Source organism: Corapipo altera, unplaced genomic scaffold (assembly GCF_003945725.1).
Source record: "Corapipo altera isolate COAL_440 unplaced genomic scaffold, ASM394572v1 0, whole genome shotgun sequence".
Lineage (NCBI taxonomy): Eukaryota > Metazoa > Chordata > Aves > Passeriformes > Pipridae > Corapipo > Corapipo altera.
The window spans coordinates 88,383,203-88,405,521 of NW_020884872.1; the positions used below are offsets into that span (position 1 = coordinate 88,383,203).

Consider the following 22,319-nt stretch of genomic DNA (forward strand, 5'->3'; position numbering starts at 1 on the left):
TAACCCATAGCTTGACTGGATAAAAATCTTCCCCAGAAGTGAGCAACACTGTACAGCTGACCTCTAATTTTGGCCAGCACCTTCCAATCAAAGTAAGAAACTTTAATCAGTACTTGTTACAGCCATATAGAACTTTCTATTAAGTGAAAGATACTCTGAACAAGTAGGACAAAAGAGTCTGAGCTCTTGGGCATGCAGTAGAAAAGGGTTTGTGCCCTGCCAACTTTGCTGGTGTTGTTATTTCAGATCAGTGGCAGAAGCTCTCAAGACTGGTGGCACTGTGGAACCAGAGTATTTTGACCAGGTGACTATCTACTTCAGTGACATCGTGGGCTTCACATCCATTTCAGCCCTCAGTGAGCCCATTGAAGTAGTTGACCTTCTGAATGACCTTTACACACTGTTCGATGCTGTTCTTGGAAATCATGATGTTTACAAGGTGAGAAGTAGTTTTATTCTATGTGTCCTTTCCATCTTTTTCAATTTTTTAATTTATTTTTTTAATGTAATGGTATTTGCTAGGTGGAGACAATTGGTGATGCCTACATGGTTGCTTCAGGACTACCAAAACGGAACGGGAACAAGCACGCGGCTGAGATAGCCAATATGTCCTTGGACATCCTCAGTTCAGTAGGAACATTCAAAATGAGGCATATGCCAGACATTCCCCTCAGGATACGAATTGGCCTGCACACAGGTAAGCAGCAGCACCCACCTGCACCTGAACATCAAAGAACTCCTTCACAATTGTATTTCCAGCTTCAAATGCTTTATTCGCTCCTGCCCCCCAAAAAACACTCTTACAAGACACGTTAAAATCTTCCATATCAACAGGGGCATTAAAATGGAAACACAAAACCCAAAGAGGGTTTGTGGAGGAGAATGGCTAAGTATCATTTCAGGGAGACATTGTGTATTCTGTCCCAGTTAGGAACTGCATCGAGATTATTAGTCACAAGGGTTTCATTGTACAGATAGATCTTTGATGTGCCATAAGATCTTCAGTGGTGGGATACAAAGACATCCAGTGATGTCTACTCTATTCTGAAATTAAAAAGCACAGAAAAACTGGCATATAAAGTGAAAGAATAAAAAATATGGTGATATTTATTACAGGTAGGACATACTGGAAGAAAAATATGATACAGATCTTAAGAAAAAGTTCTGTTATAAAGAAAACAAATTATCTCTAATGTAGAAGTCATAATCTAGTCAATTAACAGAAAAGTGGCTTGTTTAAAAAGAAAAGAGAAAGTTCTTTTCTTTTATATATCTAAAAAATATCATTAAACTCCAAAATAAACAAAAAAACAAACAAAACAAAACAAAAAACCAAGACTGCCGTTACATAGGCAAAAATATGATTTTTAAATGTAGGAAAATACATCTGCTATTATCATAGAATCAATATTTTTACAAGAGATATGAACCTTCATAATTTTATACACTTTGTAATCATCCATTAATAGATTTTTTCCCAGCTGTTTGTCACCAGACTTCTCTCGTCTTCCTCTACAGTATCAGGTAATGCCCATTGTGGGAAGCTAAACAATGAAAAAGACTGCCCAGGAATCTCACCTAATATTACAGGAGGTTTAATCCTCCTACCTATCTCATAATGTCCACATTTTTGCAACTGTGTCATGCAAGCATTTTACAGATGTCAGTATTCTGGTTTCTGTTATACATGTTGGGAGACAGAAGGAGAAGAAAGGAAGTATCTCACCCAGAATATCCAAAGAACAGACCTGTGACTTGAGCAGAGTTAAGATTAATGTTTCATATCTCCTAGACCTTGCAAGATCTTCCTTTGGGGATATCTCTTTAAAAGTCATCTCCCTGCTGTTTTCTTTGAAGTTTGGGAGCCTTAGCTGGCCTTTCACAGAAGTCTAAAGTGTTAAAGGAATGATTGCAGGAGGACTGTGTGTTTAATACTCTATCAGAAATTACGTGAGACTATGGCCCAGGCTTGTCTTGCCCAAAACAGGAGTCTCTGGAGGACAAGGAGCATATTTTCAACATGGAAAGAGAGGAAATTGATGTGCAACATCTGCTACTGCCTGTTGACAGCAGGTCTGCAATGTGTCTTCCATACAGTATGCCAAAAAATCTATCCCTAGGTGATATGTACAGGGGGTAGTTATATTTTTTCTTGATTTTATGAACTCTAGGTAGCTGGAATGCAGAATTGCTAAGAATTGTTGTATTGGGTGTGAGAGGAAGAGGGGGAGGAGTTGGTGTTTTCTTTCTAAAGAAGCAGGAATCAGATCTTGTTTTGCACAGATCTGGCAGCATAGTACTGTCATGGGAGCAACCACAATTCCATGTTCCAAAGCAAACCAGCTCTCTGAGGCACTGAGCTGACAGCAGAGTTTGATTAACCTTAGACCTTATTTCTCCTGAGAAAAGAAGCACGAAGAGGGAATCATCAGCATCATGAAAGCATTGAGGAGGCAGCTGGGGGAGAGGAGAGTTTGGCTGACACTTTCACTGTACTGGAAAGGATGGAGAATGGGTGTGACCCCCCAGTTGTGCAGTTCAACTGCTCTCTGGAAAGTGATGTCAAGAAAAGCTCGTGATCACCTCTTTGAAAAAGCAATAAATGCAACTTGGGCATGGGTTGCCCATGTCCTTTTCAACCCCAATGGAGAGCTGTACCTCTGGGAACTTCTCCTGGCCCATGTCCATGGTCCACTTACGGCAATGCATGGGTGAGGTAAAGAGGACAAGAAGACCAAGGTTTGGTCTGTAGTTTCTCCCCTGCTTTGAATGAATCCTGGAATCTTGTCTCTCCACTCTTGACTTCACTGCATGTCCAGGATAACTCAGCTGACTCAGCTGTTTCCATGCCATCTGTATCTGGGCTGGAGCTGGACAGCTGGGGAGAGTGGTGGTGAGAGGACAAGCTTTTCCACTGAGGCTGAAGATTTGTTTATTGGTCAGGCTCTCTGGCAGTCAGCCCTGTACTTTGCAGCACCACTGATGGTTGTTGCAGAGTATTAGCCAGAACCTCTCATTAACTGATCCTTGCAAGCCCTGGCAAAGAGCCATTTCAAAGCAAACCTGTGAACCTATGTAATTAAATAACTAGGCCATAACATTCTCATCACAGGGTGTCTGGTTTCCTCTGAAACTGGTTACTGTGGGAGATTTACCACTGGAAATTTTTACTAGCCTTTTGCTGAAGCTGTCTAGACAAGGGAGAACACACCCAGGCAGTGAAGGCAATGAGTGAATTAAGTCTTAGATACTTTCAACACAGAGAAGTCTTTTGGGAATGCTTACACTGTAGGGTTGGTTTTGAACTAGGAATTTCCTGCATAGGTACCTCAGCCTAAAAATCTGGCCTCTCCTAGGTTCACAGAAATGGCTAGATGATTGCACTGACTGAGTAGGACACCTGAATTTAGGCACCCACATGGAGGTGTTTCCAGGGTTTTTAGGGAGCCTGCATTCTTTTTGAGGACACATAAGTGAACCCTGGAGAACTGCTCAGGTGCAGGAATAGAAAGGCTCTCACAGCTCAGTTGACCAGATGACTTGTCTCCACTGACAGCAGTAGAAGCTTGACTGCCTTTACTTGTGCTTCTTAAGATGGAATCAAATCCTCTTCAGGGAGGACTGTTTTTTTTTAACAGGAACCATCTTTTTGTGTCCCTGCAACACCTACTACAGAAGGAGCTTTGTTTCTTACTGAGATTTCTGACTGCTGCTGTCATGTCATCACCACAAGAAAAAGAGAGGTGATGCTTTCTGAGAAAGCGTTTTCTCAGGAAAAGCTCTTATTGAAGCGTGAATTAAAAAGTCTCCAACAAGACCCTTTTTTATGTATATGTCACATTAGCATGCACAGATTAAAGACCACTTAGGTAAGTGTTAGGTCCTTGGCCCAGAAGTCTCAACAGTGCCCTTACAGTTATGCTATAGAAGTGCCTATAGACTAAAAACTGAAAAGACTTCCTGTGATGGATATAGCTCCTCTCCTGAAAAGCTTGAAACAAATTAGAATGTACTAATAAGGATGGGAATTAAATTGGAAGGTATTCTGAGGAACAGTGTCTTGTCCAAAGTTTGTTGACGGTTAAAAAACTCCAAACCTTAAATCAGGTTTTTATGATTTCCATCAGTCTCTGCATGCTGTGTTTGATCCAGATATGCTGTTTAAATCCTTGTAACATTTTTGGTATGACCCATTCTTCCTGTCTCTTTTTTTTTCTGATATTTAATCTAGCAGTGCTTCATCAGGTAAGAGTTAAAATCTGTCTCGCCTCTCAGTTTGCATCCTCATAAAGTATATTAAAATCTGGTAATTTTGTGTAGCAACAACTTTTCAGAGGTTACAACAATAGGGGTTCTTGCAAAGTTTCCTGTAGCTTTCAGCTACGGAGTTTCATTGTCCTTAAGATGTATCTGAAAGAATCAATTTTTGTAAATAAGGCTAAAATCACAGTAAAATAACATTGTACTAAAACAAGTACCTGATCACTTCTAAATTAGGCTGCAATTATATTTGTTACTGTTTTAAAAACAAATAATTTAACCCACAAAACCCCCAACACTTTAACATACAACCTTATCTATAGCATCATTTCAGGTACTGTTGATGATGTACAATGTTCCCATCTCTTGCAAACTTGCATGGTAAAAGATTTCCTAGATATCAGTTATACTAAATCTTAACTCAGAAGGATCAAGACATTGAAAAGGCAGAGACATATCTCATAAATGCATCTAATGGAAAATACTGTGCCTCCTGTCTTTTCTTTGCAAGAAACCCCACATCTCCTTACGTTGCTTTTATTTTGCAGGCCTGATATTTTATATTGTGGGTGATGAAATTTAACATCTTATCTTTCAGAGTGCAGTCTAAACATTATCTAAGCCATGTGCCATGGATGACAATTGTCTACGGTGTTTGTCTGTCACACATTTCATCTCTCAGTGTGTGCATGTTCTTGTGAATCCTGCATACACACTTGGCATCAATTCTTTGGAAGCTACTTTGGAAGTGAATGGATTTTGTACAAAAATTGAAATAAAAGAAAAAAACCAGGTTTTGGCTAGAAAGGCAAGCTAATGATGATTTCCTTTCCCAGGAGGGGACACAGGGTGGTCCAGAGTGCTGCTAGCAGCTCTAGGCTTCCAAGGCTGATTTTTAATCCTGTTTCATTGTGATACAGGGCATATCACAGGATCTGAACTTTCATCTTCTCACATGGAAAAAGGTCTTTTTAAAATGAGGTTATGGTAGTCCCTGAGTTTCCGTGAACTCTGGACAAACTTATTCCAGATGATGGTAAACTGAGGTCCTACCACGCATGACCTTTCTCAGGCATAAAACACCAGTGTGCAATCCAGACCAGCGCTTAATTTTTGATTGCTTATAGCAAGCACTAAGGTCAGTGAGATCTTTAAAAACTTTTCTTCTGTATTTACACGTGGCTTTTTGGATATCAGAGGAGAGGATGAGATTTGTTTGTCAGTGAGCCCCAAGATTTGTGCAATACCATCTGGGTTACACAGATGATATGTCTTTCAGGGCCTTGTGTGGCAGGCGTGGTGGGGCTGACCATGCCACGGTACTGCCTCTTTGGAGACACGGTGAACACAGCGTCACGGATGGAGTCCACAGGCCTGCGTGAGTATTTGGGACAGTCCCTGGGGTGGGTGGTTGAACTAACTTCTCAAGAGAAATGCACATCTGTAATTATAATCATTGCAACTGAAAAAGGGTAAGTCAAATGACAAAATTCAAAGCAGTCCGAAAGACAGGGCGTCAGCTTTGCGATTGTAGGTCAGCCTTTATGACCCTGCCTTCAAGACCCTGCCTTCCATCTCCAGTCCTCTAATTTGAATCCCATCAACTAAAATCAACATGAATCTTGCCCTAGTTTTCTCTGACACAGGTTGCATCTTGCTTTCAGTCAGTGCTGAGAACCCTTAATTCAGAGCTGTTCTTGCACAGTAAAATAATGCATTTACCTGTCACGACCAGTACAAAGCAAGGGTTGAAGTACACAAGGGCATTGCTTCCATCATACCCTTGGTTGTAGAAAGTCCCACTGAGATGGAGGCAGCAGGATCAATGCAGATACAAGAGCATTGTTATACATTAGTAGAAATGCATATAGATAAGTAACAACAGGAAAACTGTAGGTTAGTCTCTCAGGAAATGTAGCTCATAGCTATGAGGTCTTCCTCTACATACTCCAACTGATGTTCTTCTTTTAGATTATTATACCAAAAAAAAAAATTAATCGGCTCATCCCCCATCATTCAAGAGGGAAGGGAATTTGATTGACACAATTGAAATAAAAGCTCAATAAAAACAAAAAAGAAAAGTATCTTTGAACTTTTCTTTGAAAAAAAAGTTTTAGAAACATTGCCTGGCTTGTTCACACTAGCATAACAATAACAAATTTCAGGGAGTTCCAGCAAGGGCTGTAAAACAAATTGGGAGAGTTAGGAATTCAGTAAGGTTCTCCACCTTTGCCCTTTTTGTTCAGACTTAATGGTAGCTCTGGGTGGAATCAATTACTGAAAGCCCAGACAGATCTAGATTCATAGCCACATTTTCTTTATGTTCCCTTGCAAACTCTATCTCTCTGCTCTTCATCCCAGCTTTCTATTTATGTTGGGTGTCTGGAGCAGGACAGTTAGTTATTTTAGGGTTTTTTTCCCCATTCCCTAGTTATTCTGTGGCAATAGATAAAAGAGCAATCCAGCTGACAATGTCACTGGAAAATCACTTACTATCTTTGTTGAGCTGGGCTTCTGCAGTTAGTGTGTTTGGTATCCATCTGCAGGAAGCCCCCAGTGTGGATCTCCTCTGCCCCTGTGCTTGTTACAGCCCTGCCTGAAAGGATCCATCAGTCAGCACTGAACTCTATTTAGAGGAGCACCACACAGCTACACCAGCTACACACCTGCATGCTTTGGAGCACTTTTCCTCATCAGTATGAAGCAGTGGGGAATTTGCAGCCTGTGTGCAGCATACTGATTCAGCTGTTTTGCTTTCTGTTCCCAGCTTACAGAATTCATGTCAGCCAAAGTACAGTGGATACACTTCGGAGTCTGAATGAAGGCTATGAAATCATACCTAGAGGGAAAACAGAACTGAGGGTAAGAAGGGCTGGGGCTGTGTTAAGCACTTCACAAGGGAGTCTTCTTGTTTAGGGAATTCACATAGTAAGGTCTTGTTTGGCCTTCATCCACCACTCTTCTGATAAATCCTTCCAAAATTGTCCCTTCCAGTTGTTTCAGTACATGAGGTGGTGTTTGAAGCACTGTGGGAGTGGGATTGAGCAATCAACTGTATGCGCTGGATATAAGTATTTATTTAGTAGTCTATTTAGTCCACCTTAAGAGAAGCTGCTACTTCTCAGTGTCCAAACAAGAAAGTACTAAATAATTCAACCATCATTTCTACCCTTACGTAGTTAATAGACTTAGAATCTTTACTTGCCTTAAACACCTCGAATTAAAGCTCTGAATACAGCTTCGGGCCCCTCAACAATCTTTCATGAAAAGTGAATTCATCTCATCTGAGTTCGTATGTCTGCAAGTGGAGATCAGAGGTAATTATTCCAGGTTTAGTCAGTGGAAAGAAACCTTTACACAGTTAGTGCAGATAAATTGGCACTTTAGAAAATTATTAACCTGATGTACTGTCAGGGTCCAATTTATGTGAAGATGAATGTTTTTCTCCACTTCTTCAGTCAAGGGTGATTGACTCTGATATAAATGCCTACAGTTCACCAGATGTATCACACCTTAAAAACTAAATCATTAGTGGTGGGAGAGGAAGTTATATTCTGATAATCAGTCCAGAAAGAGTTGTAAAATCTCTCAATTAATAATGCTAGTGCTGCCAAATAAGGTGATTAGAGATCCTGTAGTTTCCCATTTCTGTTAAATTGTGTAGTTTCAATGACCCAGATCACAAGGGGTCATTTGTGAATGACAGTTTGAATAAGGATAATGAATATCCTGCTTTAAGATAATGAAATTCAAATAATCCCTGAGCTGTTTGGAAGGACAGCCCAAGATTTCCAGCCATGGTCTGTCTCTGGAGATATAGGAAGCCAGAGAAATACAGCCGAAATTATGTATTGAGTAGAGGGCAATCAGAAAGCTGCTCTTTATCTGGATTTTTGGTTTTATTTTAGGGTAAAGGAGTAGAAGACACATATTGGCTGGTTGGGAAAAAAGGCTTTCTGAAGCCCTTACCTAAACCTCCTGAAATAAAGCCAGGGTAAGTGTGACTTCATCACTGTTCAATACATTCATTATAAGGTCCTTTTTGGAGTTTGCAGGCTGAATACCTGTCTTTCCTTGTTATCTGTTTGCAAAGTCTCTGTCATTTTCCTTAGGTGACTTGTATGTCCAGGCATAGTACTGAGACTGAGAAGTTATGTGGTTTCTTCAACTCCTCTCCTTAGTTGCAGTTCCCAAGTGACATGGAAGCTTGCTGCTTCTCCCCTATACTCCCTTGGAGATTGAGCACCAGGGAGTTGCTTCCTTAATCTCCTTCATACTCTGTGTGCATATGGGAGATGCGCAGGTACGGAGACTTTTAGGTCTCTGTTGTCATCAGTGTATGGGTGACACTCAGATTTTTCTCTCCCTCCATCAAAATTCCTGCAGAAAACACCAACCTCATCCAACATATAAATATATTTCTTCCCTTTCACTCTAATATAAAAAAGAGGAGACTTTGTGTTATAAATTATGGCACTGTTAGGTAACTGAAGACTTAATGATGTTACCTCCATACAGGTGGTGGTGAGCAAAGATTGATCACACAAAATTCATTAAGTCATTTTCTAGCTTTGCCACACCTGACTTTGCAAACAGAGTACTCCCTGTTCAGCTGTTACTTGCTGTATGCCTGGAAAGGATGCTGGGGTCAGGACATACAAAACAGAAGTCAGATTTGTTTGACAAGAACAGCGTAGTCACCCACATTAAAAGCTGTCAGCTTTGACTCCCTTTATAGTCAATAAAGGCAAATATAAGCTATGGTGTCTGATTTGATTGACTTGCTTGGACGTCTGTATTAGAAGATGAATTGCCCTTGCAAGGTGCCTCTTTTGTTGACTGTAAAGAGATCCTACAGTGACTACCTCAGAGATAGATGTCTGACAACAAACAGAGTCTGTTTTAATGTGTCTCTGACTTCTCCTGATCAATCTTGTTCTAAGTATTACCTCATTTCCTCTTAGTAAAATGAAGACTTCTTTTTTTATCTCTCTCTGCATGCTATAGTCAACTTGGGAGGCTGCATACAGGGCAGTCCATATGCTCAGAGCCATCCCAGAGCTTTCTTGGAGTGAGGTGGAACTTACAGTATTACTGTACTTGGGGACATCATTTTAAAACTGTTTGGGTGTCAGTCAGGGTGAAAATAGAAGTTTACTGAAGGGTAATTTTGAGAGACAATATTTCGTAGGCCCTGAAGACATTTTACTATTAATATTTGATGGAAGTGAGCTATTGAATAATGTGTGTTGATACCAATGATGAATTATTCATGGGAAATATGAAACTTGGAGGAATTTTGCCATATTAGCAAGGTGGGCTAGCTTACCATGCAACCAAGGAAGCACTTAGACTTTTACTTCATGAGTAGATTCTTCTCATCCTGGTTTTATTATCTTAAAGTCATGATTTAAGCTTCTGTTGACTATTGAGATTCTTTTCATCACTTTCAAAGATTCTGGCCTCTGGTCATGTTAACCAAAGTCAGATTTATGCAGGGCTGAGCTGTTTCTAAACATGGATTGTAAATGGCAGAAAATAAATCAGGTCCAGGCACAAAATAAGAGAAGTAAAAATGTTCCCATGTGCACAGGATCAGAAGATCTTGAACATCTGTGTGTAACCACTGTAAAGTCCACCTGTAGCACTGCAGAGAGGGAGGTGGTCTTCTGCTCTTGTCCCAAGGCACAGATCTTCACTGTTCTTTTGCAGTGTCTCTGTCCCCATAGATCATCATGCAGCAGTTGAATGAATGTTACAGTAATCATAGGAAAAAGTAAAAAAACAGGTAGTTTTATCCAGAAACTTTCCCTTTCTAAGACTATTCTAAATTAGTTATGGAAAGTTAACTGGAGGGGAAAAATAACACAATTCAGCAAAGAAAGATACAGATTGTTGATCTTCTCAAGGGTTTTTAATTATGAACTCAGTGCCCAGGTAGATCACATATGAGAGTTTTTGATTTTTAACATCGAACCCAGATTCCTGACCTCACATGAAATCATGCAGTAGGTCTTAAGTCCCCAGGGGTCAATAGGTTATCCAGCCCACCACCATTCACAGCGATGAGTGCAGCCTGGCATGAGACATCACTGAAAACTGAAGATGCAGGCATGGATAGGAGTGAGTCTGGGGGCTCTCTCATCCTCACATACAGGAGGATCATCCCTGGAGGAAGCACTGAGATCCTTGTTTGAAGATAAATGGGTGAGAAATAGTGAAGGATGCTCAAAGAATCCATCTCCCAACACCAAATGAGAATCACCTTTTTATGAGATGGGAAAAAGGTACCCATTAGGAAAACATGGCTTTTTCTTCTACTCAGTACAAGGTTCTCATTGTTCTGTCTGTATTGATGCACCATGGTATGATCAGAGTTGATTGGTAGAGAGCCTCTGCTTTTGCTGTTGCTGCCAATGTGTCTTTCCCGGGAGAAAGGATTTCTATTCAGTCTCCTATTTGAAGCCTTTCACCTGATGCTCTTTTAAATCAGAAATAAAAGAGCTTGTGAGGCAAACAGCAGCAAAAAACTTCTGTTGTCCTTCCATAGCTGGACTTATGAAACAGTATCAAAATATTTCCTAGATAAACTTTATATAACATATAACAAGAGCTATCTGGGGAAATCCGAACATCCTCTGGCTCATACTCATAGACTTGATCATCGAATCTTAGGACACATGCTTTTTGCTTCACAATCAATCCCTTCTTTTCATATTGTTTCTGACCCCCTAACATGGCAGCAAAATAAAGAAAAAGGAATATTTTGATCATGGCTGTGGCATAATGATTGTGAGAAAGAAGAGTTTTCTCTGAAATCTGATTGAGGGGAGGGAGGGAATGAAAGCTGGTGACATCTCCCTTTGAAAAAGACTGTCTGACTTGTGATATGGTTCCTTCATCTTTTATTTTTAAACAGGCTCTTTTTGAGCAAGCTGAGGTTTCTGAAGAATTGACAGGAATATTAGAGAATTGGTGCTGATGGCAGGAAACCCTAAAAGCAGTATTCAGAATAGAAACAAAGTCAGGACTTAACAGATTTTCTCCTGCTGGCTTTGGAAACAAGGTGGTAGGAAGAGAGGACCTTGGAAAAATAACAGCTGTCTTAAAAAAGACAGAGGATGGGGTAGAGGGTGCAGAACCAGACCTTTCCAGTTGCTCAGACATTAGTGAGTTCAGGAGAGGTGCAAGTTCTATTTGCACAGGATCTTTCTTTTTGTTATGGAGCTGTGGATGAAAGTCAAGTCATTATCATAGTTATTTGATACTTGTGTGAGCAATGTTTGGAGGTGGACCTCAATCTCATACTGTGCTTCATCCCTAAATACCCTGATCAGGTCTTCACCTTCTGTGGGTCACAACCCGCTGCACTGTTGTGCAGACACAGGCAGCAAGATCCTCCACTCCTCTGCGGGTGAGTCCCGCCAAGTGGATTCAAGGAACAAACCACTCACACTCACCCTGTGGCTGAATTTTGCTACTGCTTGCAAAAAGGGTATGGACACAAAGATTCCTCTTCTTCCTCCAATAGTCAAGATTTAATCTTATTAAATGTTATTTGCCTCCATCTGATCTGGTCATCTTGCGCATCTTAAGAGTCAGTGCAGGGAAATAGACATTTCTAGGTGCAGATCTTCTGTCTCACAAAGGATAACTACTTTGGGATAAACCCCTGCTGTGTTCCAGCAGTGTCAGCTCCCCTCTACTGGCTGAGAAGGGAACACAAGATATTTGGCTCAGATGAAAATATCTCCGTTGCAGAGAGACAAATGGCAGGGAGCTAAATCCCACCTGAATTGTAGATTCCCAGAAGTCATTCCTCATTGAGCCCATCAGGGTTATATCTTCCTGGCTTCCCGGTCCTTTGGACAGAGCCCTAAATGCTCCAGCACTCATTAGGAAGTTTATAAACAGGGATCAATGTTTCTAAAAAGAAGAAGGATGTTCCCAGAGCTGAGGATTTAGTTAAGGAATGGGAGGACAACTTGACTAGACATTTCCATCTGTAGAACAGAACTGACAAAAGAGCTGAAACTTGACTCTGATCTCTCTCAGGAAAGGCTTTTAAATTTGTGCTAAGCTTTCAGAGACAGCTGGCTATCTCCAGGGACAGTTAAATAGGATTTCCATTAGGAAATTTGCCCATAATTTTGAGAGATGAGATCTTCTGAAAGCAACACCTCTGGAAGACCAAAAGGCACTGAGACAGGAACTGAACCAACCAAAGGTGAGGTCTTCACAGCAGTTTTGTTCTTTCCTTTCCTTTAATTAATGAGGAGAAGGATCAGTGGAATAATGGAATCATTCTCCCAGGATTCATCTTGTCTAATAGATTCTGAAACAGTCATGATAGTCATATAGTTTGTGCTCTTCAATCAACAAAGTCATTCATCTTGTCCTGGGAGAAGTGTCTAAGAGTACCAAGAGACCTCTGGAAACTTAAAATTTAATTAGCTGACCTCACTTTTTGCAGTATTTCAAGTTGAAAGGATACAAAATGGGAATAAATAAAACCAGGACCAGGACCAATATTTGTTTTCCTTTTTCTCACCAGAAGACACTTAACTTTCACTTAGTCTACATTACAGTCTGTTCTTTATTACAGATGAAACTGAACTGGTTCTTTCTCTAATGGCCTGCCTGTTCACTGCAGGTATAGAGCTCATGGGTTACTCCCGGAAGAAATTGCAGAGTTCAAAAGGAGGAAAGCTGAAAAAGCCTTGGCAAAAGGGCCTAGATCTGAGGTAGTAGCTGTAGGACAGTCCCAATGTAGCTCTTCTGCTTAGTGTCTGCTTGCATGTCGTGTGTCTGCACTTTGCTGGTTTTAGTGTCTTTTTTTTCCTTTTTAATTTGTTTTTCTTCCTTTCTATTTTTTTAATATGTTGTATTATTATTCTAAAGTGTCTCATTCAAAATGTGTTCAGAACAGCAGTAAAGCTGTCTAAAGATAGTGGTAGCCTTGTTGGGTGATTTCCTAGTGAATTTATGCTCTACTATCATATTAATTCCTGAAAGGCATACAATATTACTGTGTTTACCTGCAGTGTATTATCAGTCCATTGAATGTTGATGTGCACTGTGCCAGGAGGAGACCACTACATGGTAAACACAATGATAAAATTGTTCAAACCTGGAAAAATCCAAATTGCCTATTGTTGCTTTCCTGTAATGTATATCTCCTGCCTAGTATAATCCCATATCTCATGACATCTAAAAGGATGTAGCTCTGTTATTAATCATTATGATACCTACAAGTACGAGACATAATGGATTTAGGGTGATTTGGGTGAAATTCAGAAGTTGCATGGAGTATTACAGCATGACCTGAGGTGTCTGATCAAGGAGGTATTACCAGAGCAAGGCTGACGTGTAAGCATGCACACCCACACATGCACATGTATGGTGTCCCCTGAAAATGCTGTATGATTAGATTTTCTTAATAGTATCTCTAAAAACAGCAATAATGCTTTTGCTCAGTTCCTCTGAACTAATGTGTATTTAATTTCCACTTTCTTAAAAAAAGGAGAGGTAGATGAAAGCCCAGAGTACCTAGATACAGGATGGTTACAAACCCCTAAGATACATCATATCAGGCTGATAGATTACTACGAAGACTAAAGCTCCATCTAATTTTCTCATAAGGATAAAACCCAGCAGATAACTTTTGACTGTGTTCCTCCTTCCCAACCACAACTTTTAAAGATTCAGTGTGTGTTACTAGGCTGGTTTATCTCCCTTAAAAGATTTTTAAATTTTGAGGTTCTCCCTGTCAAGGATCTGGGCAGAAACTCCTCCTTAAAAAACTAAAACTAAAATAAAATAAAGGATTTAAATATGGGGCCCAATCCGCAGAGAGCTGCAATAAGCACTACCATATGAGAACATTGGCTGCTAAATATAAGCTCCAAGGTACAGAAGACCACCCTGCTGATTTACACCTAAGAGTACCAGCTAGTCCTCCAAGGCCAACGACAAAGAGCATCTCTCACTGGGGTTAACCCTGCTTGACAAAACCTGCACATATACTGATACATAAATATTTAGTATTTATATCACCCACAGGCTGATTAGTAGTATATTATGGAGAAGAGAAGGTCTTTACTAGCCAACTTGGCTCAATCTATGGGAAATAGCTGAAAAATCAATAAGGCATTCATACCTGGATCTTATCAACGGTCCTAGTTCAATCCTTCTTGTGTGCATGAAGCTTTCAATGGAGGCAATTAAGTCCTCAATAGCTAGTTATTCCCAACATGCCTGCTTGGTGGTTTAGTGATGTTTCCAGCTAAGCTACTTTAAATGCTTATGGTAAAAGGGAATATGCCACCAATAACCTTGTTTTTCCTTGACACAATAAAGGAACACTTTCCACAGATCTCAGATATAGCGGTCCATAGTCCATTCACTCAGTGTATGATCCTATTAGTCTGGGACCATAAACAGCTGACAGTCCCAAAGGGTTCTTGCTGCAATAGGATAGGGATCCCCATCTTGGAGTAATTATATTTAGGAGTATTCATCTGGTCTGGAGTCTAGAGGAAGGTCAAGACTCTGCTCTTCATGCTCAGGAATCAAATCCTTTAACCTTGAAGGAGTGGCTGTGGACTCTGCTGTCTTTAGTGGACACCTTATTTCAAAGGGAAGTGATGGTTCTGGATGGATCTTGGTAAAAATGTTCATCAAAGCATGAGGAACACCTGAGTGCATCTCCAGTTACCAGAAGATAAACCCCTTGACTATATCACTAGTGAATCTTATACTTTGTCCTGAGGTAGGATCTGTGACCTTAACACGTACCTTCCAACCCACTCATGTGAGTGGGATTCAGCCCAGAGCATCATGTTTGTAGAGACACTTGTGCAAGGCTGTAGATGAAACAGCAGCTGAAGACCACGTAGGATAAACCATGGCATCTCAAACACTCCCGGATAATGTCCTCAGGCAGATGAATCCCACCCATAGCATCTTAAAATACTTCTGATAAGGAGAAAGGGATTTCTCTCTTTAAATTCAAGAAACAACAGAGAACTGTTCCACAGAGAGGTCAGACTCCCTCGGATCTGTGGATTGATCTCACTTTGGAGATGAGACTTAAAGTCCATGCAAGTCAGTCAGAACTCATTTTGGAGTTCTGAGTGGTGAGATTTCACCCCAGTGTGATGGTTAGCTGTTATGTTTATAGAGGGATCCATGGCATATGAATCTTAGTACGGTCTGTATTGCTCTTTGCTGACCTTTAGATACATAAGAATACAGGTAGAGTATCCTGCATGGACAAAAGTCTGGGATTACCCAAAAATACAGAGTTTCAATTTTTCAAGTTATTTTCTCTCCTTTTTTTTTCCTTGTTCCTCAAGAATTTGACTCTCCTTCTGTTCTGATCTCTCATGCTATGAACTCAGCTTAGTGACAGGAGATCCTTCAAGATTCTTTCTTGTTCAGGAAATACAGTAAACGGCCAAATAATTGCATGTTGCTGGCCAAACCATAGACTAGCAAGGTACAGTTGACCAGCAGATAAGATCATAGAGTCATAGATTCATAGAATGCTTTGGGTTGGAAAGGGTGTTTCAAGGCCATTTAGTTTAACTCTCCCCTCCCCTCCTTTCCCCTCTCCTGTTTTACAGCCACAACTGGCCAGATGTACTGACTAGGAAACTCAAATCTGTCCTGAGGGACACAAAGAGAACACTAACAAAAGCAACCTTTAAAGAGCTGGGGAACATGAAGGAGTCTGATATAAGTTTCGAAGAGGATGAAATTTGAGAAGAGCACAACAAAGAATTAGTAAGATCGAGATGGACACCTCGAAGCAAATCCAACAGAGCTCACTCTCCATTTAGTTCCCAATCACCAAAAGCAGTATAATTAATGAAGCCTCTTGGCTCTTGCAGAGGATGAACCTGAACAGGCAGATGAATCCTGACCATCTTCTCTTGTGAAACTGGGAACCAGCTCAGAGCTGTATGTGTGCATTTTTTCTGGGGGGAGGGGGGTCCACTGGGGAGGAACGTGATGGTGATGATGATGGTAGTTACAGCTCTTCATGAGCAACTGTCACAAGGATGAACTCGAATATTTTAGCTAGGTCTGCAAAGCAGGACAAACAAGTCTGACTGCTCTTGGGCCTTGATTTGAACAATAGTGCCAAGTGCTAAAATGATTTAACTGTTTTGCATTAAATAATTGTTTTCCTTTTGTTGTAGCAAACTCTGGTTTCATGAAAATCATTGCAATTGAGAAAAAAATGTTTTGGCCAACAACAAAAAATATTTTTACTCTCCCACAAGTGGAAATTCTGAATCAAAATGTTTTGTTCCTGTATGTCAATTTAAGCTGAAACATTCTCTTTTAAATTGACATTTCAGCTGCAAAAGCCAATTTAATGCTATTTTCAAACTGAAATGACAGTTTTGAATTGAAACAGTTTGGTATGAATCAATATTTATTTCAAATGCCAAAACGAGATTCTGCTCAAAATGTCAAAATATGTCATCTTTGTAAATCCAGATCCAACTGCAAGAACATACACAGGATATCTAAAACATTTTATGCGTTTCATCCCAAAGCAAGATGAAAACAGAATGCCAAGATATTGCAAAACTGAAATGCAGTTCCATTAGCTGAGTAATGCTAACAAAATACACTTTTTTTCCTGAAAAAGTGGGGCTGATGGAACAAAGAGTACATCACTAAAGCAGTTCAAAGCCTAAAACCCATCAATCTTTTTCCTTCCCAATCTCCAAGTGGTCTCTAAGGCACTTGTCTATAAAGGAAGCCTCCCAGTGGGTAAAAGACTTTCTGTAAAGGGTCAACATTTGGCCTGTAGGCACTTCTCACAGAGCACACTTCATCAAGGTAAAATAATTTTGGTGTTGGTCCCTTCTTCTTCTGGCTTTTTTATTCCTGTTCAACATCTGGCTTCTAATAAACTTCTGGGAATTATTATTCTCTCTTCTTCAAGGCTGAAGAGAAGAGCAGGTACGTTAATTCAATGAATATTACCACCAGAAGGTGCTCACTGTGGACACTGAGACCTTTCTCAAGCTCAGTTTGCACTCTTCTCATCAGAACAATCTAAGCAGATTTTTACCATTCAGATAATAAATAAGAGTCAACAACCACTTGGCAAACATTCTTGGGATATTGCAAATATCTTTATGGAACAAGGCTTCATAAAGCTGAGGAACATAGTGTTTTCTTTACTGTATCAAGAATAAAATGTACACTGTCAAAGTAGGAGCTGTTTGGAGTATAAACATCTGAAAAGCAAAAACAGAAGGGAAATCCATTAATACTATTTAATAATAAGATTATACTCTATGGTATCTGGTTTTGTGAAAGAAGTTTTGCTTATTTCATGATGAGAGTAGATATTCCAGGTGGGAGAAGTTGGCCCTTGAATGACATCTGTTAAAAGGCTCATACGACACTTGAGCTGTCAAATTAGGATTAGGAAAGCTTTCACTTCCTGCCCTCTGCTCACCCTCTGTTCGAGAATTCATTCAGAAATGAAGTCCTGTGGGAGAGACATGGGGCAGGTGATTCTGACACAATATACCTCAGTATACAGTTCGAGGAGAGACATTACTGGGGTTGGTTTGTACAAATGTGAGTTTAAAATCAAACAATTTCTCCATAATTCATGTCTTTTCCATTATTTTCACATGTAAAAAACATTTACCAGTGCTGTCCTGCTACATAGCACAGTGGGTTAAATCAACCTGAATTTTCCATCTGAAGATGACTGAAACAAGAGGATTTCAATCTATCCTTCTGCACAGTTTTTTCCTTCAGCCTGTAGTCTTCTAAAATAAACAACATTCTTTGAATTTATTTTAGAAAATAAGATAGTAAATCTGTGGGAAAGGGTAGAAGAGAAGCAAAGTTCTATTCACTGATGACTTTAGTAGTCCCAGGATAATTCTTAATTCTCTTTGAAGCCAGTGGTATTTTTTTTTCCTCTTAATTTCAACAGGAAGAGGCTAAGGACTCATCCCTGAGTGTGACCATCTCTACTGTTAGAAACCCATAAAACATATTTATACTTTTCTGACATTATTCTGTTTAGATAGATTTAGGTTCACTCATGAGATTTCTTCTAATACGAACTACGATTACTATATAAGCCTCTAAGTTTGTTAGTTTGCTCCTAAAACTAGTGTTTGGATGTTGCAATGAGGAAGACGTGGGCTGGAAGCAGCAAATATAAATTTTTGTAACTCCACACGAGACTTCTCAGCTGACTGTGGAGAAGACAGTTGGTGGATTCTTGGGTAGTGAAGTGCACACTGTAGAAACCACTATCAACAAGAATCTATCACATGATTGCTGGAGGTTTTACCACTGATGTTATAGAGTGAATTTTAATACAGTTGTGCAAACCCACTGAGAACTGTAGAAGCTGTATTTGTATGCAATAAACACTCTCTGAATACAGTTCATATTTCATACAGTATTTTCAGCAGTCAATTTATAACATGACAAAAAAGATCCTTGAAGACATATACCTCCTCCTGAAAATCTCATTCTAGTTTGTATATTTACCTTCAGCTGACTTCTCAGCTTATTTTTCAGCTCTCTGTGCAGATAAGGCACCTGTAGAGCCCCCTGTTCACATATTTGCTTGATTATACAGTAATTTAGAGGCAGGTCTCAAAATGCACAAGTCAGAGGCAGGACAGTCAGGGAGAGAAGGTATGAGATGCAGAAGAACCCCAGGAAGATATGAGGCAGCCACAATGTGGATGGGTGTCCAAACAGCTGCAAGGGCTCATGTCCGGGAAAAGTTCTGTGACAGGGGATATTAATGCAAAGAGGGGGCAATACCACTCCCCACAGCACATTTCTTATTAGAAAATATGAAGGTGTTTCTCTGAGTTATGAAATTACAGCCAAGTGAATGCAGGTATAGAGCAGAAGGTGAGTAATCCCAGGATAATTCTATGATTCTGTCCTCACACCAGCAAAGAATCTGTTAAATAAATGCGTGGAAAACATCACATCAACCTGCTCCTTTCTGTCCATTCAAAGGACATAGTCTGGCAAGGGCCTATGCACAGGCAGATTCTTATACTGCCCTTTACCTGTACACTCACACACAGTGGTCATCAGCTGGATGTATCACTGATGAAGGTGTGCTAAGGATTACCTACTGGTGTAGCCACACATCCTTTCTTTCCTCTTCAGGCATGCCAGAAAGCCCTACTATGGTACTCACTAGCCTCATCTGTGTTAAAAATAATGGTTTGAATCATATAAAGAAATTATAGAATTGTTTACATTGGAAAAGACTCTGAGGTCATCTAGTCCTATCATTAACCCAGCACTAAACCATGTCTCCAGGTGCCACTTCTGCATGCCTTCTAAATCCCTCCAAGGATGGTGACTCCATGACTTCCCAGTTCCAATGCTTGACAACCCTTTCAATGAAGAAATTTTTTCTAATATCCAGTCTATCCAAACCTCCTCTTGTATAACCTGAGACTGTTTCCTCTTGTCCTATCGTTTTTTATCTGAGAGAAGAGACTGATCCCCACATGGATACAGCCATCTTTTAGGTAGTTGTAGAGAGTGATCAAAATAAAAGAATACATGGAAGAAGGCAGAGAAACTGCAGCTCTTCACACACAGACTCAAGCTCTGTGAAATGATGGTGTTAGATAAAGCTCTTACAGATAAAACTCAGCCTGATGAAGAGCTATAGGCTTGCTAGGTCAGCTGTAGAATACAGAGAGCTTGATATACAGGGAGGTTGGATTAGCACATAGAGTTGAAGCAGACCTCCCAAAATGCACTGAGAGTCATTGCATTAAGGATCATTTCCACACCTTGGATGTTTGCAATCCTCTCCTCTAGCCTTCTGAAGCTGCTGGGTGAGCAGCAACACACAGTGCTCATAGGCCAGCAACTGCTGAAACAAGTGAGCAGGGAAAGCTTTTCTGTATTCATCCCACACCAGGATACTCCTCCAGCCTTCTTGCAATGACCACAGGAGAGAGTTCCCTGAGCTGATGAAACCAGGTCCATGTTCTCTGCGGTGTAAGAAGCACCTGATGCTTTTCCTCTGATGCTCATTATTTACAGATGTTGGTATTAAATTTCATTCACCAACCTTTTTCCTCATTCATTAGATTTTCACAATCCTTCCCAAGCCTGACTTCATGCTATTTGCAGATGTTAGCATCCCATGCTTCTCCTTCCTTCCCTGAACATCCCTAAATTCTGTTAAACAGCACAGGACCCAGTGGAGGGACTATGAGGACCACCCGCCAAAGTTCTTGCACAATGCATCCTGATCATGCGATTCTCTGCTTGATTTCCTGACTCCACATCAGTCATGATCCACTTTATCATTGCTTGGTACAATGAAGCCTCCTTTTCTGCGCAGGGTCGGTTTGGAATCACTTGAAAATCAAGAAAAATTTTATCAGCTGGTTCTCTTTTATTGCCTGTTTTCATTGACACATTGCAACTATTTTATTCAAAGGAAATAAATTCCCCTTTTGCCATGGCCTGTTCTCAACTTGGGGCTGCCCAGGAGCCAGACTTGATAGCACAGACATCAGGCACAGTTAAAAAACTAACAGATGCCGAAAATAAATACACTCTTTTTCATAAATCTAGATGTCTGAACCGTGTTCATTAACACATGCAGAGAAATGCAGGAAAAATTGATTCAGGGCCAAGGATCCATGCTGAAATATGTTATATCCACATAGGCCTGATGCCCAAATGGAAACCACAATACAGTGTATGAAATTCCAGTTGGTCTTGAACAGAAGGCATTTATTAAGTGCTGAAGCCTGTTTTTTCTATTGTTGTTAAAATTTGCCAAGTTGCAAATGTTATGCAGTTTTCAAGTGGAAAATGGTCTGGTTCTCGGACAGTTTGTTTCCCAGACACCTCAGCTGCCCATCTGCTGGGCTATTCCCGTCACCAATTCCAAAGCAACCCTGGAGGCAGATGTCTCAACTCCAATCTCCACATACAATTTCCTCCTTTATTTATTTTTTCATTCAAATGCTGGAACTGAAATAGTATTTCAAAATATTGAAATCCTGCAGGAAACCAACTGACCTTTCTCCACACTCACCAGAAAAATGTGGGCAGGAAGAGAAGGCAGCAAACAGACTCTACAGCTAAAGCTCCAACCTTGAAGTCTTTTCTCACCAGAAGAAATGCACTGTCCGAACAACACAGAATAATATCTGATGGTAGATGTACAGCAATTAACTGCTTTAATAACCATGGCTTATCAAATATTTCTTCTGTTGTTCTACCAGAGGTGTTAAATCATGGACTGATAGTCTAGTGCTATAAAAAATTGCTTACATTTCGCTGCATGTGATCTCTGCTTTGGTACATTATTGCTTCAACAGACAAAGCTAAAAACTATTAATCTGAACAATTCTGACTTTAAAGGAAGGTCAGACTTGGCTTGGAACATGCATTTTGTGACTCAGGGCTGTTTGCAATAAGAAAGCATCACAGGAGCACAGCATTCTTTGCCAGTCCTTGTTTTGAGCTGTCTGTGAAATCTTGGCACTGTGTACCAAGAACACTGTGTTGAAATAAAACTTTTGTTTAACCTACTTGTGTGGGCTCCCTGTGGAGGTGACTGCCTGTGCTGCCAAATCTGTAACTCTTAGCTCCCCAAACACCATCAGCACATAGAAAGAATCAGAGGGAATAACCACAGGTTGTTACCCAAGTAAGGCGCCAAAGCTTATTCAGGGGGAGATGTCATCAAGGTTGCTCAGGATCACTGCACCTGTCAGGACTGCAACACAGTCAGAACAAAAGGAAAATATGACCTAATGCTCATGGTGGGTCCAAGGCTTGGGTCCAGTCTGCATTTCTCACACTGTGGAGGGAAGGGATCAGCCTGAAAACCTTCTCCTCTCTACCCCTGCTGTTGTACTTTTGTCCTTGTGGCTGATATTGGAATGGGTACAGGCTATCCAATGCTGGTGTGTGTGTGGAGAGGAACCAGTCACCAGAAGGTGGGCAGGTGGAAAGGAACTGAGTGAAGAATCTCCCCAGATGGGTAATCCTCC

The 22,319-nt window shown here is 40.4% G+C and overlaps 1 protein-coding gene across 1 annotated transcript in view; it reads left to right on the top strand.

Annotated features, from left to right (window-relative positions):
- GUCY2F (guanylate cyclase 2F, retinal) overlaps positions 1-16,027 on the top strand; it is a 39,543-nt gene extending 23,516 nt beyond the window's left edge. Inside the window, 7 exon segments of the mRNA XM_027652460.1 lie at positions 247-439; positions 523-697; positions 5,540-5,638; positions 7,028-7,122; positions 8,169-8,260; positions 12,920-13,004; positions 15,888-16,027. Of these exon segments, the coding sequence (XP_027508261.1) occupies positions 247-439; positions 523-697; positions 5,540-5,638; positions 7,028-7,122; positions 8,169-8,260; positions 12,920-13,004; positions 15,888-15,914 (766 nt within the window). The 3' untranslated portion in view covers positions 15,915-16,027.
- The last annotated feature ends 6,292 nt before the right edge of the window (positions 16,028-22,319 follow it).